General features: G+C 42.7%; 1 protein-coding gene across 4 annotated transcripts in view; it reads right to left on the bottom strand.

The window, feature by feature from the left end:
- Positions 1-206: 206 nt before the first annotated feature.
- The window catches only part of LOC122835349 (transcription factor SOX-6-like), a 143,918-nt gene continuing 118,553 nt past the window's right edge, over positions 207-25,571 (bottom strand). For all 4 annotated transcript variants that reach the window (XM_044124351.1, XM_044124352.1, XM_044124353.1 and 1 more), the window contains 7 exons: positions 21,145-21,294; positions 19,468-19,645; positions 17,728-17,927; positions 8,336-8,444; positions 7,385-7,555; positions 4,587-4,800; positions 207-1,305 (listed from right to left, as the gene is read on the bottom strand). In XM_044124351.1, coding sequence (XP_043980286.1) covers positions 963-1,305; positions 4,587-4,800; positions 7,385-7,555; positions 8,336-8,444; positions 17,728-17,927; positions 19,468-19,645; positions 21,145-21,294 — 1,365 coding nt within the window. In that variant the 3' untranslated portion in view covers positions 207-962. The remainder of the gene's footprint in view (positions 1,306-4,586; positions 4,801-7,384; positions 7,556-8,335; positions 8,445-17,727; positions 17,928-19,467; positions 19,646-21,144; positions 21,295-25,571) is intronic.

Below are 25,571 nucleotides of genomic sequence, written 5' to 3'. Positions count from 1 at the left end.
AATGTTTGGCACATCTGAAGAAAACTGTACAACGTATGGGTTTTTCCTTCCTTAATAATAATAATAATAATAATAATAATAATAATAATAAGGGATTTAACTCCCTATATTACAATGACAGTCTGAAAAATCCTACCTATGGAACAGCTAAAAGTTCTACTTTTATGGAAACAAAGAAAAAAAAAAACGACATTCACAAGCTGGCACATCATACCTGAGCTGGGATATTTCTTTAAAAAATAAAAATAAAAAAACATAACAGTAAGGTAATATAAGCAGTTTGTAAGGGGTCGGGGGAAAGGCTTAGCACTATGTTGAAAATAAGATAAGACTAAGAAGGTAACACAAATCAGAATTTATATGAAAAACTTTTGAAATTTCAAGTTCGACAGTCCAGAGTTTGTACAGGCAGTGAGACCTGTTAGAGAGACCGTGGGACAGAAAACCAAACGGGTCACGGAAAGTCAAATACGTCATAATAGTAAAACTAACACACTCTTTTACACATTTAAGACCAAATAGCTGTCAAAGAGCATTTTGTGATGCGTGGAAAAAAAAACAAAAACAAAAAAAAACATGCATGCTCTCTACAAACCACACCGCGTTGTGATGCGTTTTGTTTGCTGCTCATTTGTTCATTGTCTCGCTCTTCTTGCTCCTTTAACGATTGTCAGAGTGTAGGAAACTGCAGCTCCATGTCAGCTCAAAGTCTGAATGATTGTTGAGGTCGTGTTCGTGGGACACCTTGTCCCTCCTCAGCCCCTTTTTCTTCAACGGGGCGCCTGTCAAGACACTGTTCCACAAGTCTTTCAGATCTTGCCTGGGCATGCTCGGTACAAAGTCTTCCCGGAGGTCTCCGTGATGAACTGTGTTCTCAGAGTTCTTCTCTCTGGACTTAAAGGGAGTCGCTGTTTTTGTCACGTTTTTGTTTTACTCGCTCCCCCCGCCCCCACATATCGCGGTCAGTTGGCACTGACCACTTCCCGCGTCTCGTGCTCGCTGCTATAGTCCGATTTGGGCTCGTCCTCAAAGTCCTCGTACATGTCCATGTCGTCGTCTCCGTTTGCGGGGTCACCGGGGAGATCCATGGCGCCAACGCCCGTACCGTTGCTGCCGCCGCCGGGCTCGGACTTCACACCGTACGTGCTCTGGATGACGGGGATGTTCGGCTCGGGGCTGCCTGACGTGCTCGAGCAGTCCGAGGTCAGGTGCGGGGAGGGCGTCGCCGTTGTCGCCATGGTAATAGCGCCCGGGTAAACTCCAACGCCTCCTGAGCTGTTGCCCAGAGAAATCTGGGGTTGAGGCCTGGGATTTGAAAAAAATAAAAGTAAAGGGAGAGAAAGACAACCCATGTTGAATTCTGGTGAACTACAACACACAACTTCAAACACATATCTCGCCATTGTAAGATTTAAATCAAAACTACAATAAAAATCTTTATGCAAATGCATTCCAGGTCAAAAACACATACATCCTATTTCAGTTCAGAACTAACATCTTCACAGAGTTATTGAATTATTTCTATTAAACAGAATCAGATTCACTCTATGGCTTCACAACGTTCACTTCTGGAAGATTCCACACTGTAACATAATGAACTAAACTACTTTGGAATTACCATAGCAACCATTCACAGATAGTCAAACAGGACATTTTCTCCTCTAGGGCCAGTTGTCTCCTACTTAGCTTTTTGCTACCAAACAGCCTTCCCTACAGTGCAACCCGAACTCCAACTGTCAGCCTTTATAAACGTAAGTCACCATTTGAGATATAAATTGTTTTCGAATGTTAAAATTACACCCTAAAAGTGAAAGAGAATATGTGTTTTGCTTTCATTTGTTTTGTTTTTTTTTTTGGCTTGTTTTGCTGTAACTGTAAGTACAGCATGGTCACTCATAGACATTGGCTACATTAGCATGCTAAAAACTGGACTGGAATAATATACATTTAGGGAGTTATAACAAAGAGAAAATGTAATTTGTCTGCACTGAAGAACTGAATACCTAGAGCTATTTTATTTAATTTCATCTTTTGTTCCATGTGTTGGTACATAAAAGCTGAAACCAGCATGCTAACAGGCTAGCCAAACAGAACATAGTTGCTGTTCTGCTGACAGATTTCCTAACATTTTGGCAGGGGTACTCTCTGCGGTACAGGTATTCTCGTAAACTGAATACAAATCACAATCAATTATGACAGGGGAAGGTGAGTTTACTTTTCTTTAGAAAGAGTAATTCAAAACCCAGATGGATATAAAACTTTAACATGAAGAAGTTAATGGTAGTTTCAGAGGAAATTGGGATGTTTTTCTAAAAATTCTTGAATGTGAACCTGCTGCCGGGATTAAAAGAAAAGAAAAACACACTTGAGTATAAAGCTCGTCTTCTGGACCAGCTAGCACGGAGCGCTAATAAGCTAATTAGCCTGCAGACATACAAATGGGATGAGGGTAAACATTGTTTAAACAGGCCTCCAAACGCACCACATGAAACGGGAAAATCGTTTCTCACCCTAGTGTCTTTGCCCGTCCTCATTGCCACATTAAGACGCCGCTGGTTTAGCTGTGTGGACTGTGCCATGGATTAGCTGCGCGGCTCTAACTGAAAGTCCAGGCCCGGGTAGAGCCTGAGCGCTTTTTCATATTTACTTGACCACACACACAGAAAATGTGGCACTCAGCCTGTGACGTCTGCCCCGCTCTCTTTCCCTTCTCAAACATCTGCTTACATTTCATATTCCACTCTGTCTGTCTGTCTCTGGTTTCGCTGCCCGCAAAGCACCCGCCATTGTCCTGATTTAATAAATGACAAGCTATTAAAAATCGCTCCCGATTAAAGCCGCGGCCTCTGGTAGATCCATCTCAAACTCAGACCACTCAGATGGCTTTAAACACGTCCGCGACTGGTTCCCATTAAAGACAATGCCACTGTTCCCCTCCCACCCCCCCTACCTTTCTGGTCTGACTATTCTCTTAAAAATATAATGTTCTTAAGCAAATGCCTGAATTATTTCGCAGATGGAGCCACAGTGGGCTCCAGACCTTCCAGAAGGATTCCAAGTGCAGCACACATGAGAGAGAATAAAGCCTCAAATAAAGTAATCAGTTGTCATCGAAACATTTTGTAAAATAGCACAAAAACTGCTCTGAGAAAAAGGGAAAATATGTATATGTTGATAATTCATTTTTGCTTTCTTTATATTACAATTTTAAAAAAATTTGATACTTTCAGATGGCAACATTTTGCACAGAAGCACATAAAAAACATAATCAAAGCAATAAAGTACAAAATAACCAAAGTGCATATCATAAAGTATTTTGCCTAAAATAAATACTCAAAGATTAGGGTTAGAATACTGATGTTTTAAAAATTAAATCCTTCTTTTTTTAAATAAAAAAATCTGGATTTAAGTCTTCACAGGCTGCATGGAGTACAGAGTAACATGATGCTGCCCCTCCCCTCCTTGTTTCTGCACACTCCTGACTTTTCACTTTCCTATCACGACAGACAAAAATTGTCTGTTAGGGGAAAAATGTAACAATGTGAAAACTAATGGAAAATCCCACGTCACTCTGATTAGAACGTTAACAGTAGTTAGCATGCTAGCAACGACGCTTAATGTAAAGGAGCAGAAAGCAGGCAGCATGACAAACAAAACAAAAGTCAAGCCTTTTGAAAGTAAATTTCAGTTGAAACATAGTAAGTAGTTTGTATCTGCTCTGCAACAGACTCTTGATGTCTTCGTTTAATATAAAACACAGATTAGTTGGTCCACAGGCTGAAGCTAGAGGCTAGCCTGAAAAAAGCCAAGCTAAAACAATGCTTCTGCCATCTTCAAATAATTCTTATCAAAAATGTTGTAGGTTGTGTGGATGCTATTAATAATGTCACGTTGGAAATGAAACGCTTCTAATCTCTTTTAGGAAGTTAAAAGTCTGCTGCCTTTAGCCTCAGCTTCCTGGACTGGACAATTAGCCTAACGAAGGCTACATGAGGGTTAGCTACTGGATGAAATTTCTAAAAGAAACTCTCTCTCTCCACAGTCTCTAAACTATCACTTAAAAAGTTAAAAACATTTGATGACATTTAAAATATTAAGATTATTCAATAATAATAATAATTTTAGAAGCAGTACGAATAAATTTCAGTGAAATGAAATTATGTTACAACATTTGTAATTTTATCTAAGGTTATTGGACTCTGACAATCTCAGACCACTTTTTATTTACAATGAACGTCCATCCATCCATTTTCTATTCACCCGTTGTCCCTAATGGGGTTGGGAGGGTTGCTGGTGCCAATCCCCAGCTAACGTTGCGGGCGAGAGGCGGGGTTCACCCTGGACAGGTCGCCAGTCTGTCAGAGTAACAAAATGCTGCACACGTTCATTGTACTGCAAGATCTGAATATTTGAGGTAATTTAGTATGACGAGTGCTTTATAAATAAAATTGATTGATTGAATAGATCCCTAAAATGGGATTTATCTCGTCATTTTTGCCATTACGAGTACAAGAGAGGAATGACGTGTCACCCGAAATGGAAAAACAGGCTCAGAAAGCACAGAGTGAAACCACAGCCACACTCACCCCACAAAGAACTGCCTCATCTCCTGACGCCGCGAGCGCATCAGCTGCTTGTACTCCCCGATGCGCAGCTTCTTGCCGTCGATGATGCAAGTCCTCTTGGGCCGCGGCTTGTACTTGTAGTTGGGATATTTCTCCAGGTGGATCTTGCTGAGGCGGGCCTGCTCCTCATAGTACGGCTGCTTCTCCTGATTGGTCATGGCTTTCCAGCGAGAACCTGAAACGCAGCGTTGGAATTATTGTCTTTTCTTTCTTGCAACGAGAACTTGAAACATGCAATTTATGAAGACATCCACCATATAAAAGAGTGAAAGAATAATACATTTAAAACATATACATTTGTAATCTATATTTCGGCTTTCCTGCTGTATTTTTTATTTTTTAAATATTTTTACCTTGAATGTCTTAATCTGTGGCAACGTTGTTTTTTTTTTTTATAAGAACAAAACGAATCTTGAAAATTTTAGATTTTTGACACTTAAAAATCTCCACACATTTTTCTAGAAGTCAAACAATTGTTAGAAAGAAGCACAGAAATTTTGAGATTAATGTCAGAAATATCTAGAAAAAAAAACGTGGAAATTTCTGAGTTTGAAGAGGAAAACATACGAGAAATAAGCTCAGAAGTTTCGCGATTGATCTCAGAAATTGTCTAGAAAAAAAACGTGAAAATTTCTGTTTCTTTCTTGCAAGTTTTCCACTTTTGAAGCTCATACATTTCCTTGTTTTTCAAAAAAAAATAAATGCATGAGGTTAAACTCAAAATTTCTTAGTTTTTTGGCAGAAATGCACTCCTCTTTATTTTTTTCAATCTATAATAGTCCTAATACTCCGTCGTATTAACCTGACAACCCACCATCAGGTATTAGAGGCTGTTTAAAGCCAGGAGTGGATTCCTGTCTGCTCCCTCTTAGCCCACGAAGAATGATACATTGTGTACTTCTACTGTTTCCTGGTAAAGAGGACCTTCCGAACAAGTGGACGAGGCCATTACGGCGGGAAGGCAGCACATCTGTGAAGCACTTTGCTTATACACACTCAGCCTCGCTTGTCTGTTTATCGAGGTTCATCACAAACTTTCCTTGTACTTTTGTGACACAGGAAACACAGGGGAGTTTGTTTCGAGCCTGCCACCCACCTTCTCCCCAAAAGGTCCAGCTGTGTTTTTGTGTTGGAAGGACATGCTCTGTATACGTACGGTCGTATACACGTACACAATTTCGTTTTTCGCTCTCTCTCTCTTTCGGAGTCTTGTTGCGCAAGCATAATAACGGCCGACGGGACTTATTCCCAGTTTTCTTCACTGAAATAATGACGCCTGTTAATCAAAACCAAGTCAACACCACAGAACCTCTGAAGGAGGGGAAAAAAAGCGGTCCGTTTACTCAGGAGCAGCATTTAGGTTCTGCTGGCTCCCGACTCTGCGCTGGACATCGGAGGTCTTAGGAATGCTTCGAGAAGCAGCCGTTACGCTCAGCGCGGCGTGAATGGATATCTGTGTGGAGGAGGTCAGAATCCACAAGGATTTCAACTGAATGCATCCATCACACCAGTCAAGGTGGCACAGTGGAGCTCTGTGTGTGCCGCGTTCCTGGCCTGAAAAACACATTAGTGCCTCTCATAATCTGCAGCTTGTTGGTAAGGAACCCTGTGAACTGTGAAATACAGAGGGAGGGTTAGCTAATGAGAGCGGCGGGAAAAAAAAGGAGACATGTTACTTTATCTTGGGATGGGAGGGAGGATATCTTGGGTTGAGTTAGCAGAAAAGTTGTTCCTAGGAATTAAACCTGTGTTGTTTTTTTAAAATTTGTATCCAGTTTTGCGAAGCTATGGCCTGTTAGAATGAAGCATCTTTAGATAGTCTTTAAAGCAAACAAAACAGTGACAGATCTCACATGTATTTAGCATTCTACATTAGCAGTTAGCATAATTAGTACAGCTAGCATTACAAAGATAGTGCTTATTGTTTGGAACAATACCCAGACAATGTATATTGACAATATGCGTCAACTGAGTAGAACACCGTCAATTATGTCGTCTGTCGCTTATGTAGCTGCGTTTCCAATACAGATGTGCGCAAATCTTTGTCAGTATTCCATTAATGTTGACAAAATACAATGTCGCAATTATGGTGTTTCCATCAAATAAGAAACAATTAATATCACAATTCGATTAGTTTGTTCACGCAATAAGTCATTAAAAAACAAGGCGCGCCACAACTTCCCGTTGTCGATGAAAAGTTTTGGCACTAGGATGAGGAAGAATAAGACAAACAATAGTGTCTGTCGAAATTGACGTCCGTCCATCCATCCATCCATCCATCCATTTTCTGTACACCCTTGTCCCTAATGGGGTCAGGAGGGTTGCTGGTGTCTATATCCAGCGAACGTTTCGGCGAGAGGCGGGTTCACCCTGCACAGGTTGCCAGTCTGTCGCAGGGGAACACAGAGACAGACAGGACAAACCGAAATCAACGTGTTCCCATTAAATACATTTATTTTCAAAATTGTCGAATTGAGCAAATACATGGACAATGATAGTGATGTATCTGTTTAGGGCAGGAAATAACTCCTGAACTAATAAACCATTTTTATTTTGTTTGACATGAAGGTCTCATTGGTGGACCATTGCCTTTTCCAGTCTGGAATTGGGCATTGCTTAACTGTTTGTTTAAGGAAGCGCGTTTGAAACTTTCATACTGGTTTTAGCTGTTGCTGTGGAGGAGTTCATACTTTAGTTCGCCAGCAAACTTGAATGAAATAAACATTCATTGACCAAAGTGGAGTAGTCAAGATTCTCACCCAGGATCTTGCTAATGTTGGAGTTGTGCATGTCGGGGAAGGTCTGCAGGATCTTCCTCCTCTCGTCTTTAGCCCAAACCATGAAGGCGTTCATGGGCCTCTTGATGTGGGGCTCGCTGCTGTTCCTGCCTCGTGCCTCTCTGAACACCCGTGCCTCTGTGATATTATTCCCTAAGAGATGACAAACAAAGACATTTGCTTTATATTTCTCAGGTTCATTTCCCATCTTTCCATTAGAAAAACTAAGTCTGACAAAGAACTTAACCCTCTGTTTGTTGGGTTGAGAAGTACAACAAAAGTCTAGCGACTTTTCTGGGATGCCCTCCACTTCTTTGACATGAACGCTGCACGCTGTAGTCGGTTTGCTCCGCACTGATACTATCTCAGTCCCCAGGCTCCTGTGTTTATCCTCTGCCTCTAAACTAAGTCATGATGAGTACTCCTCAGCTTCTCATCTTGTGTAAACACTGGTGCTTTATGAGAAACAGGTGGGTTGAGGTCAGAGTGATCCAAGGCAATATCCAAGGAGAATATTTTATGCTGCGTGGAATGCTGACTACAGGCCGTATGGACCATTAGGTACTCAGATGTCATTTCTCATCATTTCTAGGCATCATTAAGGCAGTCCAAAGCCGGACTGCCTTAAGCTCCGTCCGGCTTTGGTTTTGCACACTGAAGACAAATAGTACACTTTAACAGCTAATGTCATCTAAATGTTTCAAAGACGCCAGACACCGGCATACTTCAGTGAGGTCCTGGAGCCAACTAAACTGGAGTAGGTTACCTATATCTGTACCAACACTTGTAGATTTGAAACATCTATCAATGATATTAAGTTGCCTGGATTATTACAAATCTCATCAGAAACCCCCCCCCCCCACAGATAACATGCAGCAAAGACAGGAAAGGTTTGGTTCAAAAGTGGAGTGGAGGTCCAACTGAGGCACCCACCATCCAGATCCTCTGGTCTCGTCAGGTCGATGACTCGATGGACCATCTTCCCTGTATCCTCCCCAAGCTTCCCCAGATGCTGGCTGAGAGTCTCGTAGTGAAGCCGCTCCTGCAACAAAGGAAAACCTGTATAAACTTCAGAGCTTCCCCCAGTGTATTATGAGCCTGGCAGGCTGCCAGGCTTTACTTGCCACCCCACCAGGTTAAGCCTTGTTTGTTTATTTTAAGTAAGGTTTTTCATAGACACAGATTCCGACCTCCAGCGTTCTGTTGGAAGGTAAAAAGGTGCTCACAGACGATGACTTTCATTGGTTTTAGCTTAAGGGACGCTGTGCTTTGCAATTAATTGTTAACTAATTGTCAACACTATGACAGCTAGTTAACAAGGTGCAAGAGTACCACATTTCACAGGTCATAAAAAAAAATTAATTGAATAAAAATAGGGAGGGAGAGGAAAGTAGGTTAGTTATGCTAGCTTGACTTTGACAACCTTAACTTGTAGATCAGCTGCAGAATCCAGTGTGTTTCAGTTCAGTTAAAAAAAAAAGTGACCCACACATCAGCTCTCGAACAGATCATCGGTAGAGAAGGTGGTTGAATTAGTTAGTAATTAGTTCAGGCTATCACTAATAATCGCAAAATAGACATCAAGGCTGAAGACATATCACTGCAGTCGACTAAATGTTCTGTTCTTTATGAGGGAAATGTTTGAATTTTTGGTGCTAAATCCTGATAAATTAGTGTGGCTGTTGTCAGTCGGTTTCCATGGCAATCGGTTTGTGTAGCGTCGTGAGAAAAAAGAATCGCAGCGGTTTTGAATTGTTCATCAATGATTTTCGTTAACATTCCATTCAAATCATTTTGATCTATATGCCTCTCATCTTTTTCGCCTGGAATCTGCAATGTGAAAAATCAATGTATATTTTGAGACGAGATGGATTAAGAGATAGCTTTTTTCTGTATGTACTTGAGCCTCTTAAGTATCTGGTGGTGGACACGGTTCATCTGATACCCATGCTTATGTGCAGATCTGCTCAGCTTCACACACACCCTTCAGAGGAGAGAGAACCCCCAGGACAGATGACGACAGAGGAGCCACCTGCTCTCACAGCGCGTGCAAACTGCATTGCTTACTAAGCTGCAGTTGACTGAACGGTCTCCTAGGGTGCAACAATTGGTGCATGGGGTTGGGGAGAAATATAGTTTTTAAAACTAACATTTCGTGAAAACGCAGAATTTGAAGAAAATATGATCAAATGAGGTCAAGGTTATTGAAAAATGTGATAAAATAGCACATTAGGTTTGCCCCAATAGCTTGGAAGTAAATCCCAACTATCCAGTTCAAAGCTAACAGTTAGCCAGTTGCAGTATCCTAACAATGCTTACAAAATGTATTTTGTATTTCAGAAAGGTTAATATATCGCATATCTTTTTCCTTTGTAGGGAGCAATTTATATAGAAATTGCATTTGTGGATGGAGTAGCAGAGTATATAAAGGTTGTAGCTATGAAAACCTATGAAGTCAAATTACCAAGTCGACCTGCTTGGTCAATAGAGTCTACCAAACTATCAGATTTTAAAATACTCAGAGTCGTGATATTGTGGCCAAATCACATTGAAATATGTTTATGAAACAAACTGAGCAACAGTATAGGATATACTGTCAAGAAGAATTGTTATAGGAAAAGAAAAACATTGACAAAATTTATTTTGTGTTCAGTTTAGAAAATATTTAAAATATTGTTCAGAAGATCTTGTGGCAAAAGATCTTGTTAGCACCTCCCAGCTCTGCACCTTCTCTACAGCCAAGCACTTACTTGGCTGTAGACTAAATAGCTGATATTCAAAAATCATCAAACATCGGCCTAAATCATCGTCTGATTGATGCATTAGCTTGAGACCCGACTAATTCTTTGTGTTCTTCATCTTCCCATTATCACATGCTTGCTCTAATTTGGCAAATCTTCCTGCCACTCCACTTTTATAGACAATGTCTGAGCAGCTCGTCTTCGGTTGCGTCTTGGCTAAAATTATCCCAAAGTGCGTCCGAACACATAAAACCCCTTCACACAGCTACCGCACATCCTACACTCTTTCCTTCTTTTCCCTTTCTTATTCTCTCTTCTTTTTCCCCCCCCTTGCCTCTCTCCTCCCTCCCACTTAGCTCCCGTTCTTTTTCTGGTGACAGAGGCATTTTGTTTGACGCAAAGAATGGTTGCCGGGTGAAGTCATGCCGCGGTAGCTGCTGGCAGAGTTGCTGGAACTTAGGGCCCACCGAATGTGTGCGTGTGTGTGTGTGTGTTTATAGATGAGGAGTTGGTGCAGGCCAATGTCAGCACTACAGCAGGGCTGTAATCAGGCCTACCACAGAACATGTGCCTGGGCAGTGCCACGCTCACCGCAGGAAGCAACCTCCTAACAAAGGACTAAAGAAAAGAGAAAAAGAGAGGGAGAGAGCGACAGAGTGAGATAAAGTAAGGAATGGAAAACCAGCTTAAAGAAGAAATGTAGCCACTCAAGTCCACCAAGAACCTCCCGTTCAGGCTCATGCTTTGCCAAAGGACGGCTTGTGGAAGGCCACATCGGATGATGCCTCTTTCTGAAGATTTGGCGAGAGAAATCTTGGCAATCTGTCCGTAAAGGCTGGATGTCAGATGTTCTATAGTTTGCAATGTTTAAACAGGTTAAACAGTTTGAAAGATGACTCTGCGGCAAACGGGAGGAAACCAACGGAAAAGTTGAGAAAAAAGAAGTTGGGGTTTTGCTAAATGGACCAAGACATCATCAGCAGAGTTTGGGAAGATCCAACGGGCAGATTAACGACAGGCCCCTGAGTCGATGATCCTTTAGATATTCCCTTTGCGGTCGCTCTCTTTTTTCGGTCTTCTTTAAAGTCCCTTTGTGGCAAATGCAATAAGGAACTGTCTTCCCTTTGTTTAGCTGAGATTGAAATAGTTTTGGCCGGCACGTTTGCTGGTTTCTGACTGGATCGTTGCCCTTTTTCGGAGTACGGCAATAGATGTCTCTCATTATAGTACGTGTATACACAGAAACGAAAGAGGTCGAAAAGAAGTGCAAGACTCGCTTTACAAATGTTAATCTGTTCAAAAACACAAAGACAAATACCAGCAGCTGATGCGGCCGTCTCAACTCTTCACCGTGTGGTTCTAAATTTAAGAGTGGCTCGACTCTTTTTGTTCTGCTCGGTTTCTTCTCTTTTTGTCATTTTGCATCCCGCCACCGTTGCCAAGGCAATCCTCCAAACTTTTGCAGTGTTTTTTTTTTCCTTTCTTCTTCTTTTAATTCATACTGTATTGAGCTCATTACCACAGTTACAACTTGCTTTCTGCCAGCACAGCCTCGCTCCAGCTGACCCACAACCGTTTACTGTCTCCTCCAGGACCAATCAAGTTTTGGCAACCTCCTAAGGCCCCCCCCTTTCTTTTCTTTCTCCGTCTTCCTTCTTCAGATTTTCTTCGGCTGATGGAGTTGTCAGTCAATCCTACTCTGTCTTTTTCACCCCCCTTTCTTCTCTCTTTTTTTCCCCCACAACTTCTCCAATTCAAGGCCCTTTGTTCCCACCTACCAGGTCATTTTCCTAAAAATAAAACACTCAAAAGGCTATTTGAAGGTTCCACTTTCCTTCTTTTGGAATATATTGCTTCAGCATATATCATCCAGACATCATTTGGAGAAAAATTATGGTTGTTACCCTTTTTAATCAGGACTCCTAGTTTCATTGGGCAGGCTTCCTAAAAAAGAAGAACCAAGTCACTTGTTCTCCTCGGTAACAGTGCGAGTGTACTGACCAACGCTAACATTGGACAGACAAAAGACTTTCTGTGGAATGGGCCGTATTAAATTAAAGAGCCCAAAATTTATGCTTCCTGTATACTGCAAAATTTGTACATATATTGCGATCGGTCCTTGAAAAGCCGACGTAAAGGGAATTTGAAAGTAACTTTAATGGTCGTAAATGAAACACTGGAGGTGGAACAACATCTACGCTCTGTTGGCAGTGAAATTTCTCTTAATATGGCAAACAGTTATAGTAAAAAAAAAAAAAAAAAAAAACTCCCTCTGTTAACTGTATGATTTTTATGTATCTTGACACCCCTGGTCTTTACAAGGTCATAAAATCAAATTTCAATTAAAAAAACAAACCTAAATGGAAAAATCCACCCAATGCATTGAAGTGCAGACGTAGGAGTAAATGTAGGAACATTATTTAAACGAGTGCTAATCAAGTGATCCCGTTTAATTAATAATGAGAAGGACGTTTGGCAGTTTTCCTCATTTGGGTCATTAAGTTATCTGCAGCCCAAATTCTGAAAGGGTTAAAATGCCATTTGGAAACAATTCAAAATCCACCATTCAATGTGAAAAAGATCAGTCACAGGAGGAAAATATTTGAGACAGGGGTCAATCTTCCCTGAAGCTAATACTACAATACATTTACCTCTTGGTTAGAAATTGCTCAGAAAAATTGCAAACAACCTAAGAGATCAATCTTAGACTCTTCAGGCATGATAAATGTTAAAGTGCAGCACATTCACAAGTGTGGTTTGTTAAAAAGAGTTGCCAGGAACAAACCATGAACTGCTCTACATACCAAAGTACCTCAACACGGATGTCCAGCTCTACTCCTCAATAGTCCACGTCCTACAAGATTTGTACGTCTCTGCTCCAACTCAGCTCATCAATTCTACAGAGGCCTGGTAATTGATTCAGGTGAGACCTGTTGCCATGGTATCAACCTTCCACACCACTCAGGTCTTCTGGTTTTGGCTCACTCTGCATCCCCAGAACCAGAACCAAACATGGGGTACCAGCATTCAGCTTCCATGCTCCACTATTCTGGAACAAATTTCTAGAAAACAGCAAAATTGCCGAAACACTGAGTACCTTTAAATCAAGCCTGTTTAGAATCGCCTTTGATAATAAGAACTGGAACATTTATCAAAATATTTGACGTATATTTGAAGGTTTTCCGTGATGGCATTAGATAAAATGTAATGTTTATCGCTCGTCTCATAATTAGCTACTGCATTATGCTTTCACTTTGAATTGCCTTGTTGCTAAAAGCATTGAAGCAAAATTCCAATGAACCATATTCATGAGATTATCAGTCTAGCTGGGAGCGAGAAAACAGATGTATTCATGTCCTTTCTTAACCGATTCACAAATTTAAACCACTTTTGCTTTTGGATCCAGTCTGCTGGCGTTCAGCCAGATACATATACCAAGAACACCAATTTATTATGCAGGACCAACTTTGCACCGATTCCCCCAAATGCCTCTTTGTTCTTATGTTGTAATGTGACAAACGACCGCGTCCAGTTTGTCATCACGTAATAAGCGAGCAGCTTAAACGCGCCAGTCTTTCAGATGCTTAACAGGGCTTATTGAGTGCTTTGTGACTGTTGAGATCAAAATGAGAGTGCACGCTCTTTCTCTTTCTCTTTTGCATATGCCTGTGTGCACTCACACAGTCAAACACAGCGACTATTTCTGTGAGCTCTGGCAGCCGCAGGCCAGCTGGAAGCAACGTAAGCGTAAGGTGATACTCAACAATGCCACTAACTGGCCGGGCCTGCAGTCTGCACACCAGCTATAATGACATTAACATGGCCAAGGCCAGCGCAGAGCCAGGACACACACACACACACACACACACGCACACACACACAGATAGAGGGCTCGGATCACTTTTTACATCTCAGAGAAATGCCTATGGGACTAAAATACACACACAACGAAACAAACACAAACGCCGTCCGGCGACTCGGTTTGAGCCGAGTCAGCTGGAGCAATGAATAGCTCAACGTTCAACGCCGAAGGTATCGGTTTCAGCTTCTGCCCCTTTTCCTCAATAAAACCCAAATCCACTGTCAGTGCGGCCTCATAAAACAAAAGGACCGAGCCTTAAAATGTTCAAGGGGAGTCGGAAACTTAGTCGGCGAACAGAAAACAAAAGGCGGTCCAAGGTAAAGAGAGAGTGGCGCTCTTCTTGCCTCCCCAAGGTGGAAGCGTTGAGTCACACTCTTGGGTCTCTCCGGCAACTTCTATCCATGAATTGTTTAAGACAGAGCGAAGTCTTTGGGGAGGTTTGGGGGGAAATAGGAGAAGAAGAAGAAAAACATTGACACCAACAGAAATGTTTGTCCAGGTTTTTTGGGGGTTTTTTTTCCAAGAGTTGATGCATTTACATTTGAGTAGGAAAAAAACGAGGCCTGAGTGCCTGTTGTTAGGTGGCGAACAACAACATGACAACAAGCGCCGGCGGAAACAATCAGTAAAACTTTCCCAGTGAGCTTTTTATTTGTAGGCGGGCAGCTATAAACTAAATAACTGCATTGCTTTGGTTTTGTTTCCTATAAAGTTGGAAAATGTCGAGTTTCAACGACTTGCAGCGGTCCTCGCCCACCTTAACGTGTGACTGTTTCTGACTTTTACTGTAAGCAAAAAAAAAAAAAAAGAAAAGAAAAGAAAAGAAATCGCTTTGATGCACAAACTCATCTCCGTGGTACTTTCAGCTGGACCTGCAGCAGACAAGTCACATTAAACTTTTATAAGGAATTTATCTGCAGCTGTTGTATAATTTATGCTTATGAGTTTTTCAGTGTTTACTGGTATAATGACTCATAAAGAAAAACCCACTCGGGAGCAAAAGTTGTGAACGGCGCTGGATTTTCTTCTCCTTCTTCGCCAGATTTCGGATGTTTTTCTTCCTAAAGATGCAAGCCAAACAAGTCCAGAAGATTCAAAAACAGCCCATCCTGAGAGCACACCAATCATGACCTACTTGGGGGTTGAGGAGGGTTCAAAGTCTCCACCCCTAAAATATTTATGACTTCCTCTCCTCCCCTTTTATCTGCTTGGTTTTGAGCAACATGGGATCAATTGCACAGGAGAGTCAGCGTAATCGCGTTATCCCCCCTTGTTTTTTGTTCCCCCCCCCTGGAATGTCTGATCCTAAGAATCCATAATTGGCTGATCAGACTGATTGAAGATGTTTTGGAGTGTAAATTTCTCCTGTGGATGGAAGATCTCAGTACAAAGACTCTAGCTTGGTCACTCCAATGGACAGAAATGAGCCGAAGAGACTGAAGAGAAATGTCTCTGCTGACCGAACTGGACACTTCCTTTTGCTGTCAACTATTTGCCGGCCTGTGAGAAATTCAACAACTGTATGTTTCCTGATCAGCAAACATATCATACGTAAGCATGAGCAGGTCCTGCAAATAACAACACTCTGAAATATGAATATATGTCATGATTTTTACTGGCTTAAGGCGTGAACAAGCATAAGAACACAAGATCTTAGTCAATGGAAACACTGCAATTGCAAATTTGTGTACTTTCAACATTGGCAGGATACTGACTTGCTCACATATGAAATGGAAACGCAGAGAGTGCCTCTGTGCCAGCTGATAAACACTAAATTGACTCAAAGCTGGGAGGCCAAAATCCTTATTAGCTGGTCAAAGCTTTGTAAAAACTGGAGATCGGTATATTGCTGCAATATTCTGATTTGAACATCTCTAGAGGAGGAGAATGTGTCTCTGAAACACACCCTGTAAGTTGGGCTAAAACGCCCCAACCAGGCCGAACACACACAGACAGACACACAAATGAACATAAGCTAATGTTAACATGATCTATCAAAAACCGAGGGGAAAAAAAAAAGTCCCACTCACATCGTCAGGGCAAGCTCACAAATATACACACACTAACAAGCCAAAACCATCACTTGTCATTGGCCCAGCTGCTCTCTCTTCAAAGCTCTTGGCTTCTGGGTGGCCAGAGAGACGAGAGGAGAAAAAGAGAAGTTCTTAAGAGCAGCAGCAGCCCGAGCCAAATGACACCAAATATCATCCATGAATATTCCTCAGACCGAGGCACTGTCTGAGGAGAAACCCCACACACTCAGCCAAGGTAATACAAAAGAAAAATGCGCCACAGGAATGAATCGGCGTCAGAACCACGGAGGTGCGTGTCGCCGTTTCTCCAAGAAAGTGTATGTTTTAGGGCAACAGAGACAGAAACCAATGCTTTAGGGGGAGAAATGGAGAATCCTTTCAGCAGGTCAAAGCTGGTACATTAGTATTATGTGTAACGTCTTTTAAACTGGCCAAAAATCCTTGCTAACACTTGGTAACATATGGCTCTCTGCACACTGGTTTGGGCTGGGAAAGGCCGGATACAACTTGATTTTTTGGTGACTGTTCCAGAGGCGTTTGGTGTTTTACCTTGGGCCATACACTGGATTGAAAAGACTGGGTTCATCAGGTTTCTTCATTACTTGATGGTACAGTGTAGATAGTAGTAGATAGCTGTAGCACAGATATGTCTAAAATGTGCTAACAACTGGACTTCGTATCCAGGACTGGATCCCAGTTACGTAGTGGACAATGTCATGTTCAATGACTCCAAACATTGCATTGTTGTTGATACCACATGGATTTGCCTAAACATTTCAGAAAACTGTGGATTTGATGGGATTTTCCTTAACATTCTCACAGGTTTACAGAACATTGTCTAAAACAAGAAACTGTCCAGTCAGCAGTAGTTTTGTGAGCAAAAATACCTTATTAATTTTAAAGATCAGACTGATTACAGCAGGGCAAGAGCAGCTCAAATTTAGTAGCTACTCATTACAACCATACCACGCAGAACACCATCAATGAATGAAAGACGTTTCATACCTAGAACCTCGGGTATTACTCTGCTAAGAACAGAAACCTAAGGCTACAATTCACACAGGCTCAACAAGTGAACAACAGCAAATTGGGAAAACGTTGCTTTGTCTCAACACCTAATCTCAGTTGTGACTCATCTCAAACATTGTCATGTTTCTTGAACATGACAATGTCTCTTTAAAAACTTTCTGAAACTTCAACAAGTCATCACAACATGGCTCTTTAACATTTTTACCAGCATTGCACTGAGAAGTAGCTCCTATAACGAGCTCAGGAGACGAGCAATTCCACCAGGTGTTTGCTAATTGCTGCCAGCTAGTCTGAAGGAGCTGAGTGGGAGGGGTGCTCTGTATTTCAAAAGATTAGAAGCTTGGAAATTGGAGCTCAGAGGAGGAGCTGTGTCGCAAAGGCGGGGCTAGGTCCACCCAGGCGTTTTGTACAGCTATGTTGTTGCCATGGAGATTAATGGATTTCTCAAACATGCATGAAAGAGTCAAAGCAACACTCCAGGACATGCTTTTGATGAGGGAATAATATAGCATGATGTAAAGCTAAAAAATTTTGATTTTGCACAATACTGCTCCTTTCAGGTTTGGTATTATTGAACGGATTACACCTCACTGACTCCTGTAAAACTCATTGGTGAAAAGAGTGGGCACGTCCTAACTTGTACACACACGTCCCTCTAACCTTGTTGCTGTTGTTGAGGTTCATGCTGCTGAGTGCGGACAGCTTGGCCTCCAGACTCTGGTGGCCCGGCTGCTGCTGCTGCTGATGGAGGAGCTGCTCCCTCTGGATCTGCTCCCTCATGCTCCGCGCCTCCTGGATGGCTTTCATAACCGCGTCTTGGTCCCCAAACAACGCCGTCGAGTTAAGGCTGGACAAGATGTCTGCACACAGCAGAAGGAGGAGAGCGGTCGAAAGCATGAACACTTGGTTTACGCACAAGAAGGTTAGATAAAATTGCATCTTAAGATTCTAAATCACTACATTTAGTTTACTAAAGAAAAGTAGAAAAGTGGAATTGGGATGTTAGACAACTGGTAGAAAATGTCCTTCCTGTCTTGTCACAGAGCCTGGTTTGACCTTCACCGCAGAAACACAATCTCACCAAGTATTTTTGGTGCAAATGTCTCTCTCCATACTTGAAATAAGACAAAACTAACTTATTAGGAACTTTTCAGCACCGTACGAGACTGTTTGAAGTGAGTAACTCCTTAGTATTGATGAAAAAGTTCTGGCAGATATTTTCCACTTATGACATGGGGGAAATGTCTTGTTTAAGGTGAAACAATATGCTTGTGGAGTTAGCAGATTATTACTTATTCAATAATATTAAGGAATTTTATATCTTGCTGAAAAGTTACTTGCAAGTTGACTTCTTTCAAATGTACAAAGATATTTGCTCTTGAAACTAGACCAGAAATGTGTTGATTTCAAAATTGTTACTGTGACCAACCTCCTTTTTGTTTTTGTTTTTTATTAATTAGTTTAGGTAAAGTAGAGAATATTTTAACATTTAACTACCCAAGATCAGATTTTTGGGCTCGCATCACGGCCCCCACGTGTTGTTTTCTGGTTTTAGGGGCTGAGGGGAACCTCCCTCCCTCCCGCTTTGCTTGTTTGTGCGCCACGCTCCTCACTTTTGAAGCCCCACATGCGCACTTGAGGAATTAAAAGAAGTAAAAAAAAAAAAAAAAAAAAAGGATGTAAAGTTTCCGTTGCCCTCCTCGTTTAATTAGCACACGCGTAAAGAAGGCACCGTACGCTTGGGTGGCCGCTGAAAACGGGCGAAAAATAACTTTTGCAGTGAACACAAGCGTCTCGTCCTCAAAGCCACAATAGAGAAGCCGGTGAAATTGTTTTCTGAGGTGGAGGGTGGGGGGTGAGGAGTGGGGAGCAGGGGGGGAGTGGTATAATGAGAGGCTTTAGATTGGCCTTAATAACAGATAGCGGAGGTAGGGGCATAAAAGGTCTAGCGCGGGCAGACAATAATGCGAGGAAGCTCTTAAAAACCAAATAACGTGTGCTGGGTTTCACTGCTTCCGCTGCCAGGTTTTCATTGGGGCTAAATACAGGGCTTTGGACTCCTGTAAAACACAAACACTCACTCAGATTTTACACACACACATGCAGCGGTCTCCTGGTGGGGTTGAGGTGTCTGCAGTCGTTCAGGCATACGCGGAGCAGCACAGTGTGTCTGTGGGTGGCAGGGAGGAGCGAACCCCCTGGCTGCGTGATGTTTTTGTTTTTCCATTTTAAAGGGACTTTTTTTTTTTTTTTTTTCACACGGAAGTGAGGACGTGTGTTGGATGAGGGGGGTTGGGGGGGGGCGGATGTGCGGTGTAGACGTGAGGAAGCGCGTTTACACACGACGTGACTTTGCAGGTTCAACGGGGTTCGGTATGGCGGGGTGTTTCTGCCACCTACCCAGGGAGGCGTTTCGGCCCATGCTGGGGATGGGACTCGGGATGCGACCCTTGCCCAGGCCACCTGGGCTGGTCTTGTTTCTGGGCAGCAGGCTCTGCGTGGGCGACGTCGGAGAGCGATACGGGTCGGCCGTCTTCGGTCTGGCGGAGAGGTTCAATGGCTGTGTGGATCCTTCTTCCTGTCCGGAAAAGAGAAGAGAAGTTAGGGGCGTAAACAGGCGTTCTGCTCAACAGACCCGCTGGGACTCGATATGCGACTCATGTGACAAGATGAGATTTTAGAAATGTTCCACAGAAAAACTAAAGGCATAAAGTCCAGATATTTTTGTATTTTCTTGTTTCCACTCTCTGACTAGGGATTGCACCGATCCGCTTTTTTCACTTCTGATATTGACATTTAAAATTGGCCAAAATAACTAAAATAAAGTCACAATGCTACAAAATTAAAGTAAAAAAATAATACAAGAATAAAGTGACAATGTTGCAGCTTTATTTTGGTAATATTACGACATCACTGACATATTATTACAACTTTATTCTCATAGGCCGTTATTCTCATATTGTTTTTTCTCGTACAACTTTGTTCTTGTAACACTGACTTTTTAAATCTTATAAGACATTATTTTAATAGTTTTACAACTTTATTCTTGCAGTTTTCTTAATTTATTTTAATAACTTTTGTTTTTTAATTTTAGATTTTTCTCTCAGCATGGCTGCAATACTCCGTTGTAGGACAGCTGTTTTCTTCTTAACTAAGCCTTGAAACTAACTTTAGTATTTACTCAAGTTGTCCGTGACAGAAAGATCTGTTGGATGATCTGAGACATTGTTTTGAAAACAAGCAACAACAACAGCAAAAACAACCTGAATTATTCTGTACAGAACTGTCTCAACACAGAACAAATCAATTCTTGTAACTATACATTATCAAAAAACAAAAAACAAAAACAAGCGTCCCCACCGTTGGTGTCGGTGTCTGAATTTTCGGTTTGGCTGCGAACGCGTCACAAACACGGATCCGATGTGCAGCTGACGAAGTGTTGAGGAGAGGAGTTTAGGATGAGCCTTGTCGTGGAAAAACAGCGAGGGGGTTCAATGTGGATGGGGGGAGTACATGCAGAGCAAAGGTTAGCAGAGGGTGGGGCTCTGCACCACTGGTTGAGTGCGGCCAGCTCTGACGGCGGCCTATTGTGACGCCGGCTGCAGCTGTGCCCCACAAACACACGTGGTTTCCATTACCGCCTGGTTGTTGAGTAAAGATGAGGCGCGCGCTCTCTCCAGTGAAGAGGTCTGGGCTTCTGCCAAACAGCAGCCAGCGCCAGTGTCCTGTCTGCGTGTGTGTGTGTGTCAGAGCGCAACTTTTAAATAAGCTGCCACTAATTGAGGGTGAAGAGCACTGGGCCGTGCACAGATCATCGTTTCAACATCTTCCAAATTTCCAGCCTCTCACTTTTTTATTTTTTAACTTTGCGCTAATCGTCAAGGCTTAAGTGTTTTCCCATAGCGCACATTCTGAACTCACTCTTTCCTTTTGTGTTATTACGTTGCCTGTTGCGCGCATTAAGACTCCGTTTTTAACTCTGCGTTTATTAATTACAGGAGAACACGTACGAGCCGCTGGCTCGGTGGGTCCGTCTCCTAACAATCGTACGCCTCTCCCGATCGGATTTTCACACACCTTAATCTGAGTGACGGGGCTGGACGCTCGCTTCTCGCTCTTGAGGTTGGAGGGTGAAAGCGGGCCGGAGGAGTTGGGCGCCTGCGGGAGGGGCGCCATCTTGGCTCCCGGCGAGATCTGCATGCTTGCCAGCTGTGCGGCGTACAGCTGCTGCAAAAAGAGGAAAAACCAGAAAAACCAACAGCTTATTAACATTGTTCGCCAGCAGCTCGTCAGTGGCTTTCCTCTTTCATCCTCTCTTCTACTTCCATACACACACACACACACGCACGCACGCCTACACACACACACCCTTGGTGCTATTTTTTGTAGCATATCTTTGGTCCTCTCTGGAGGGATTTTTTTATTTTATTTTTTTGCACCACAGTGGATCCACTTATGCATGCTTACCGCTACAATGCCATGCAAAAGCATTTATGCACTCCAACCTTTTTCATTTCTTGTAACCATCAGTTTCATTCCACCTCATTGGGGTTTTTATGTGATTTATAAAGTTGAGTATACTTGTAGGCTGGCTGTTGCCTTCATTCACAATTCCGCTTGATTCTCATCGCCCTCCAGTGCTCTGTCTGGGATTTCTCCCATTGACTTGGATTCTTCTGGTAAAATTTCAACCGGTCCAATCAACGAACAAAAGGAGAAGTTGTGAACGATGATTTTCTGAGCTGTTTTAGAATTGTAGTCTGCCTGTATTTTTAGCAATAGCAGGGGAGGAAGTGAACAAAGCCGTTCAGCTAATGTCGGCCAGGCTCCCAAAATATTGAATTAACATCAACATCCATCTGGTTCAGCTCAGCACTTTGGAGTGGAGGATGGTTGTTTACAGTGTAGGTATTTTCCAGTAAGCCTCATATCATCCAACTGGCTTATTGCATACGTCACAGTCAAACATTAGCAATTGGCTAATGGTTAAAACGTAAGATTCCATGCCTCTGTTTAAGGCATCCATTAGCTAGAGCTAACAACTAATAGCGGGCCCATTAGCTCTTTAAGTCTAGCTAACTGTTAGCTCTATTTAGAACAGTTTCTCAATAGCCGAGGGTCCAAACCCTCTGTACGAAGTGAAGTGTATAACAAGGGGCAGGTTTGTGCAGGCTAGCATGCTCGTAAAGTGAAACAGTTCCATCTTTCCCCTGTCAGCAGAATATATAGGTTCATTTCTTCACTTCAAGTATTTAGATAAGAGCAGTCGCAGTTAGTTTTGCCAAACCCCATGTCATGTGGTGTGGTGGTGGGAGGTGAGGCAGACGCTTGAGACCCAGGTACAAAGTAAATGATGATGTATTTTAATGACAAATTATCCAAAAGAAGTCCAAAAAACCAAGGCAGCACTGCTGAGCAGAATCCAGGGCTCAACACAGGTAGCAACAAGGCACAGGAATGGACTGCAACGACGGACTGGGAAACATCAGACGAGGACCCGACAGAGAACAAAGGACACAGGTGGGATTAAATACACAGAGGGTAATCAAGGACACGAGACACACCTGGGAACAATCAAGGGGAAACAGGACAACACGGAGGCTCAGAAACACAGAAAACTCGAAATAAATACACAGAAAAACACAGAACATGACACCCCAGTTACATCTTTTGTAAATTTTCCCACAAACCCCCCCCCAGAAAACTGAACAATAAAAAACTAAAAGCCTTGGAACACATTAGCCTTTGGTTTGGACAATCTAAAAGAAAAAGGAGAAGGAAGAGAAGAAGAAAGAAAAACAGGGCTGACTTTCCATCCAAGGTACTTAGCAAAAATCAAAGAGCCAAATACTCGGCCCACCGTCCAGGGTCTTCTAAATCAAAGCTTGCTGGCCAGACAAACCGCTGCCCGAAACCACTGTCAACTCCTGTCTGAATGCATTGGAGTGTGAGTGCCGGAGTATCAAAGAGCCTCTCCTCAGGAAAACCACCCAGACGTGGCTGGCCTTCACTAGATTCCCCTCACTTCTTTCTTTTTCTGCTTTCCTCTCCCCTCTGCGTTACTCTCACCTCATCTATACGCTCCCCTCCTTTCCCTCTAAATATCTGTCTTAAATCCACCCAGTTCCCTTTTGATGTCCCCCTCTGCCTCTCTCCACTTGTCTTCTGACTGTCAGTTTTGGTCCGGAAATCATTTTTCACATCGTCCTTCCCCAGATCTCCATCGTCGGTTAGTTTTTATTTTCACTGTGTGTCCCTCTGTAACCTCGACTGGCTCCCGGTGTTGTGAGATCTGATTTCCCTGCAGTCAAAACTGCGTGGCCTCACAGGAACCGAGATCCAAGAGCAAAGAAAACCTTCGAACAAAGAGGGAGAGCGAAGGATGGAGGGTCTTGCGCGGCAGACATGCAGCACCGCCGTCACTTTGCCGCCAAAGCACAAAGCTCGGCGGTCGGGACAGGAGAAGATGACTGGCTGGCTTTCCACGTCTCTCCGACCGATATTAAACACAAACAGAAGGGGCCTCACTGCTGAAACAAAGCCCTGATGTCACGCTGCTTATTTTCCTTGGAAGCTACCAGAAGCGTGCGGGCCAGCGCCTCGGCGATACGAGATCCCCCTTTCCAATGGTTGGCGGTGGGGCCTCGCGCGTCAATCAATCCGACCGCAAAGTTACTTACGCCGGTGCCTGATACCCTTACAGCCATAAAGGGAGCAGAGGGGCTCGGCGCAGACACCTGAATCTTTTGGGGGTAGAACACACATTTGGGAATCCCCCCCACACACACAAACCCCTTTGTCTGCACATATTCATTCCTTCTGCGTAGTTTCTGCACCCTACACTATTGTGCTTGAAGCAGCGGTTCTGTCAACAACCAAAGGACAGACGTCTTGAACGAACAAGGCTCACGATAAAAGCTTTTCTTTTTTTTCCCCTTCCAAGACGTTCAGCAATTGATTGTTGACTTGCTAATGTGCAGCGTAAACAACCCAAACTGAAGCTCTTGCTGCACAGTCAACCCCCGAGGGAAGACAATGAAGCCATTTCCTAAATTACAAATTGACGAAGAGGGTCTTAAACTGCGCTCCGTCTGTCCAAACTACCTGACTAGCCTTTGGAACAAAGTGCTTATTTCTCTAAAATGTCTCATTGTTGACCCTCCTCCATTATCTGTTCACTTTTAGCTTACTTTAGTGCAAGTATGTTGAAAAAAAGGTGAAGTCTGACAGCAACCGTTTTCTCGGTCTTGTCAGAACAGAGCGGAAGATCCCTTTAGCTGGCCTCAAGCTGCTGCTGATCTCTGGAGGACACGAAACAAATGAGCTTTTGTCTTTTTTAGGCTTGCAAGGAAGAAACTGACTGACTGTCAACTCACTCAGAAAAGAGTGGATAGATATTCATTGAGTAGATTGATTTTCCATTTAAAGAAGTAGACTTAAGAGATGGGAAACGTTAGATTCCTGAAAAGTATGAGCTAATGTTAATACTGATTTTCTCAGCATTTTTTTGACATCATTATTGTTTTTGTATTAATAAACATTGTTATTTTTATTTTAAACACTACCTAAACGTTTGTTTGCATATTTATATTGAATTAAAAGCCCTGTAATGTGCCCTCACGCCGAAAAGTAAGCCACTGACCCTCCTAGCTAAAGTCTTCTGGGTTTGCTAACAACTCTGCCGCCACGACGTTAAACAACGTCACCAGCGAAGGACGAAGCCATTTAGACCAGACCAGTATGTGATCCTAAAGCAGGAAGGACCCCGTGGGACAAAATGGTCTTTCTCACCTTTTCTGCCGTGGCCCCAGACGGCGGACGAGAAAAAAGAGCGAGCACAGACACAGAGGGAGATGTCATATGATTTCAACAAGTATGTCTGCTAAGCAACTGTATTTCCCTCACATTAACGGCGCACAAAGGGGGCCTTTCTTCGGCAGAAATCCACTGTTTGTGAAGGGGTCTGCTTTGAGGCTTCAGAAACAATTGTGCAGAACAAGTTCCCACGGCGGCAGCACAAGATTCACGGCGTTCAAAACTGTTGCTTCAGGTCGCGGCCGGTCAAGCTCTGCAGGCGCAGCTTTGGTCCAATGTCTCAAAAAACAGTCGTTCAAATTAGTGTCTTAGCTGATACGGTAAAAGGAAAAAAGAAAAGAGAGAAACATTTTATACACACAGCTGTAGCTTTTAAACTTTTCTTGTCATCGTAAAGAAATGAGCAATCTAGCCGATTCACGATTAATGCCTTGAAATAGCATCGGATGATAATTCAATTCAATTAGCGTATTTTCCGGACCATAAGTCGGTTTTTTAATAGTCAGCTCCGGGTTGTATAAAATAATGGGTTGGTCTACTGACAAAACCTTTTGGACTTTGAGCTAATATTCTGCTTTCGGTCTAAATTTCATTTATTACCTGTCTAATCTCTCTAGTGATTCCACACATTCAGCTGAGTTTGCTAATGAACATTAAACAAGCATCTAGAATCACTTCTAGAAACCAGG

Source organism: Gambusia affinis, linkage group LG08, assembly GCF_019740435.1.
Source record: "Gambusia affinis linkage group LG08, SWU_Gaff_1.0, whole genome shotgun sequence".
In the NCBI taxonomy this organism is placed as follows: domain Eukaryota; kingdom Metazoa; phylum Chordata; class Actinopteri; order Cyprinodontiformes; family Poeciliidae; genus Gambusia; species Gambusia affinis.
Note: the sequence above shows the minus strand (reverse complement) of the source record. Positions and strands in the feature narration are given on the sequence as shown.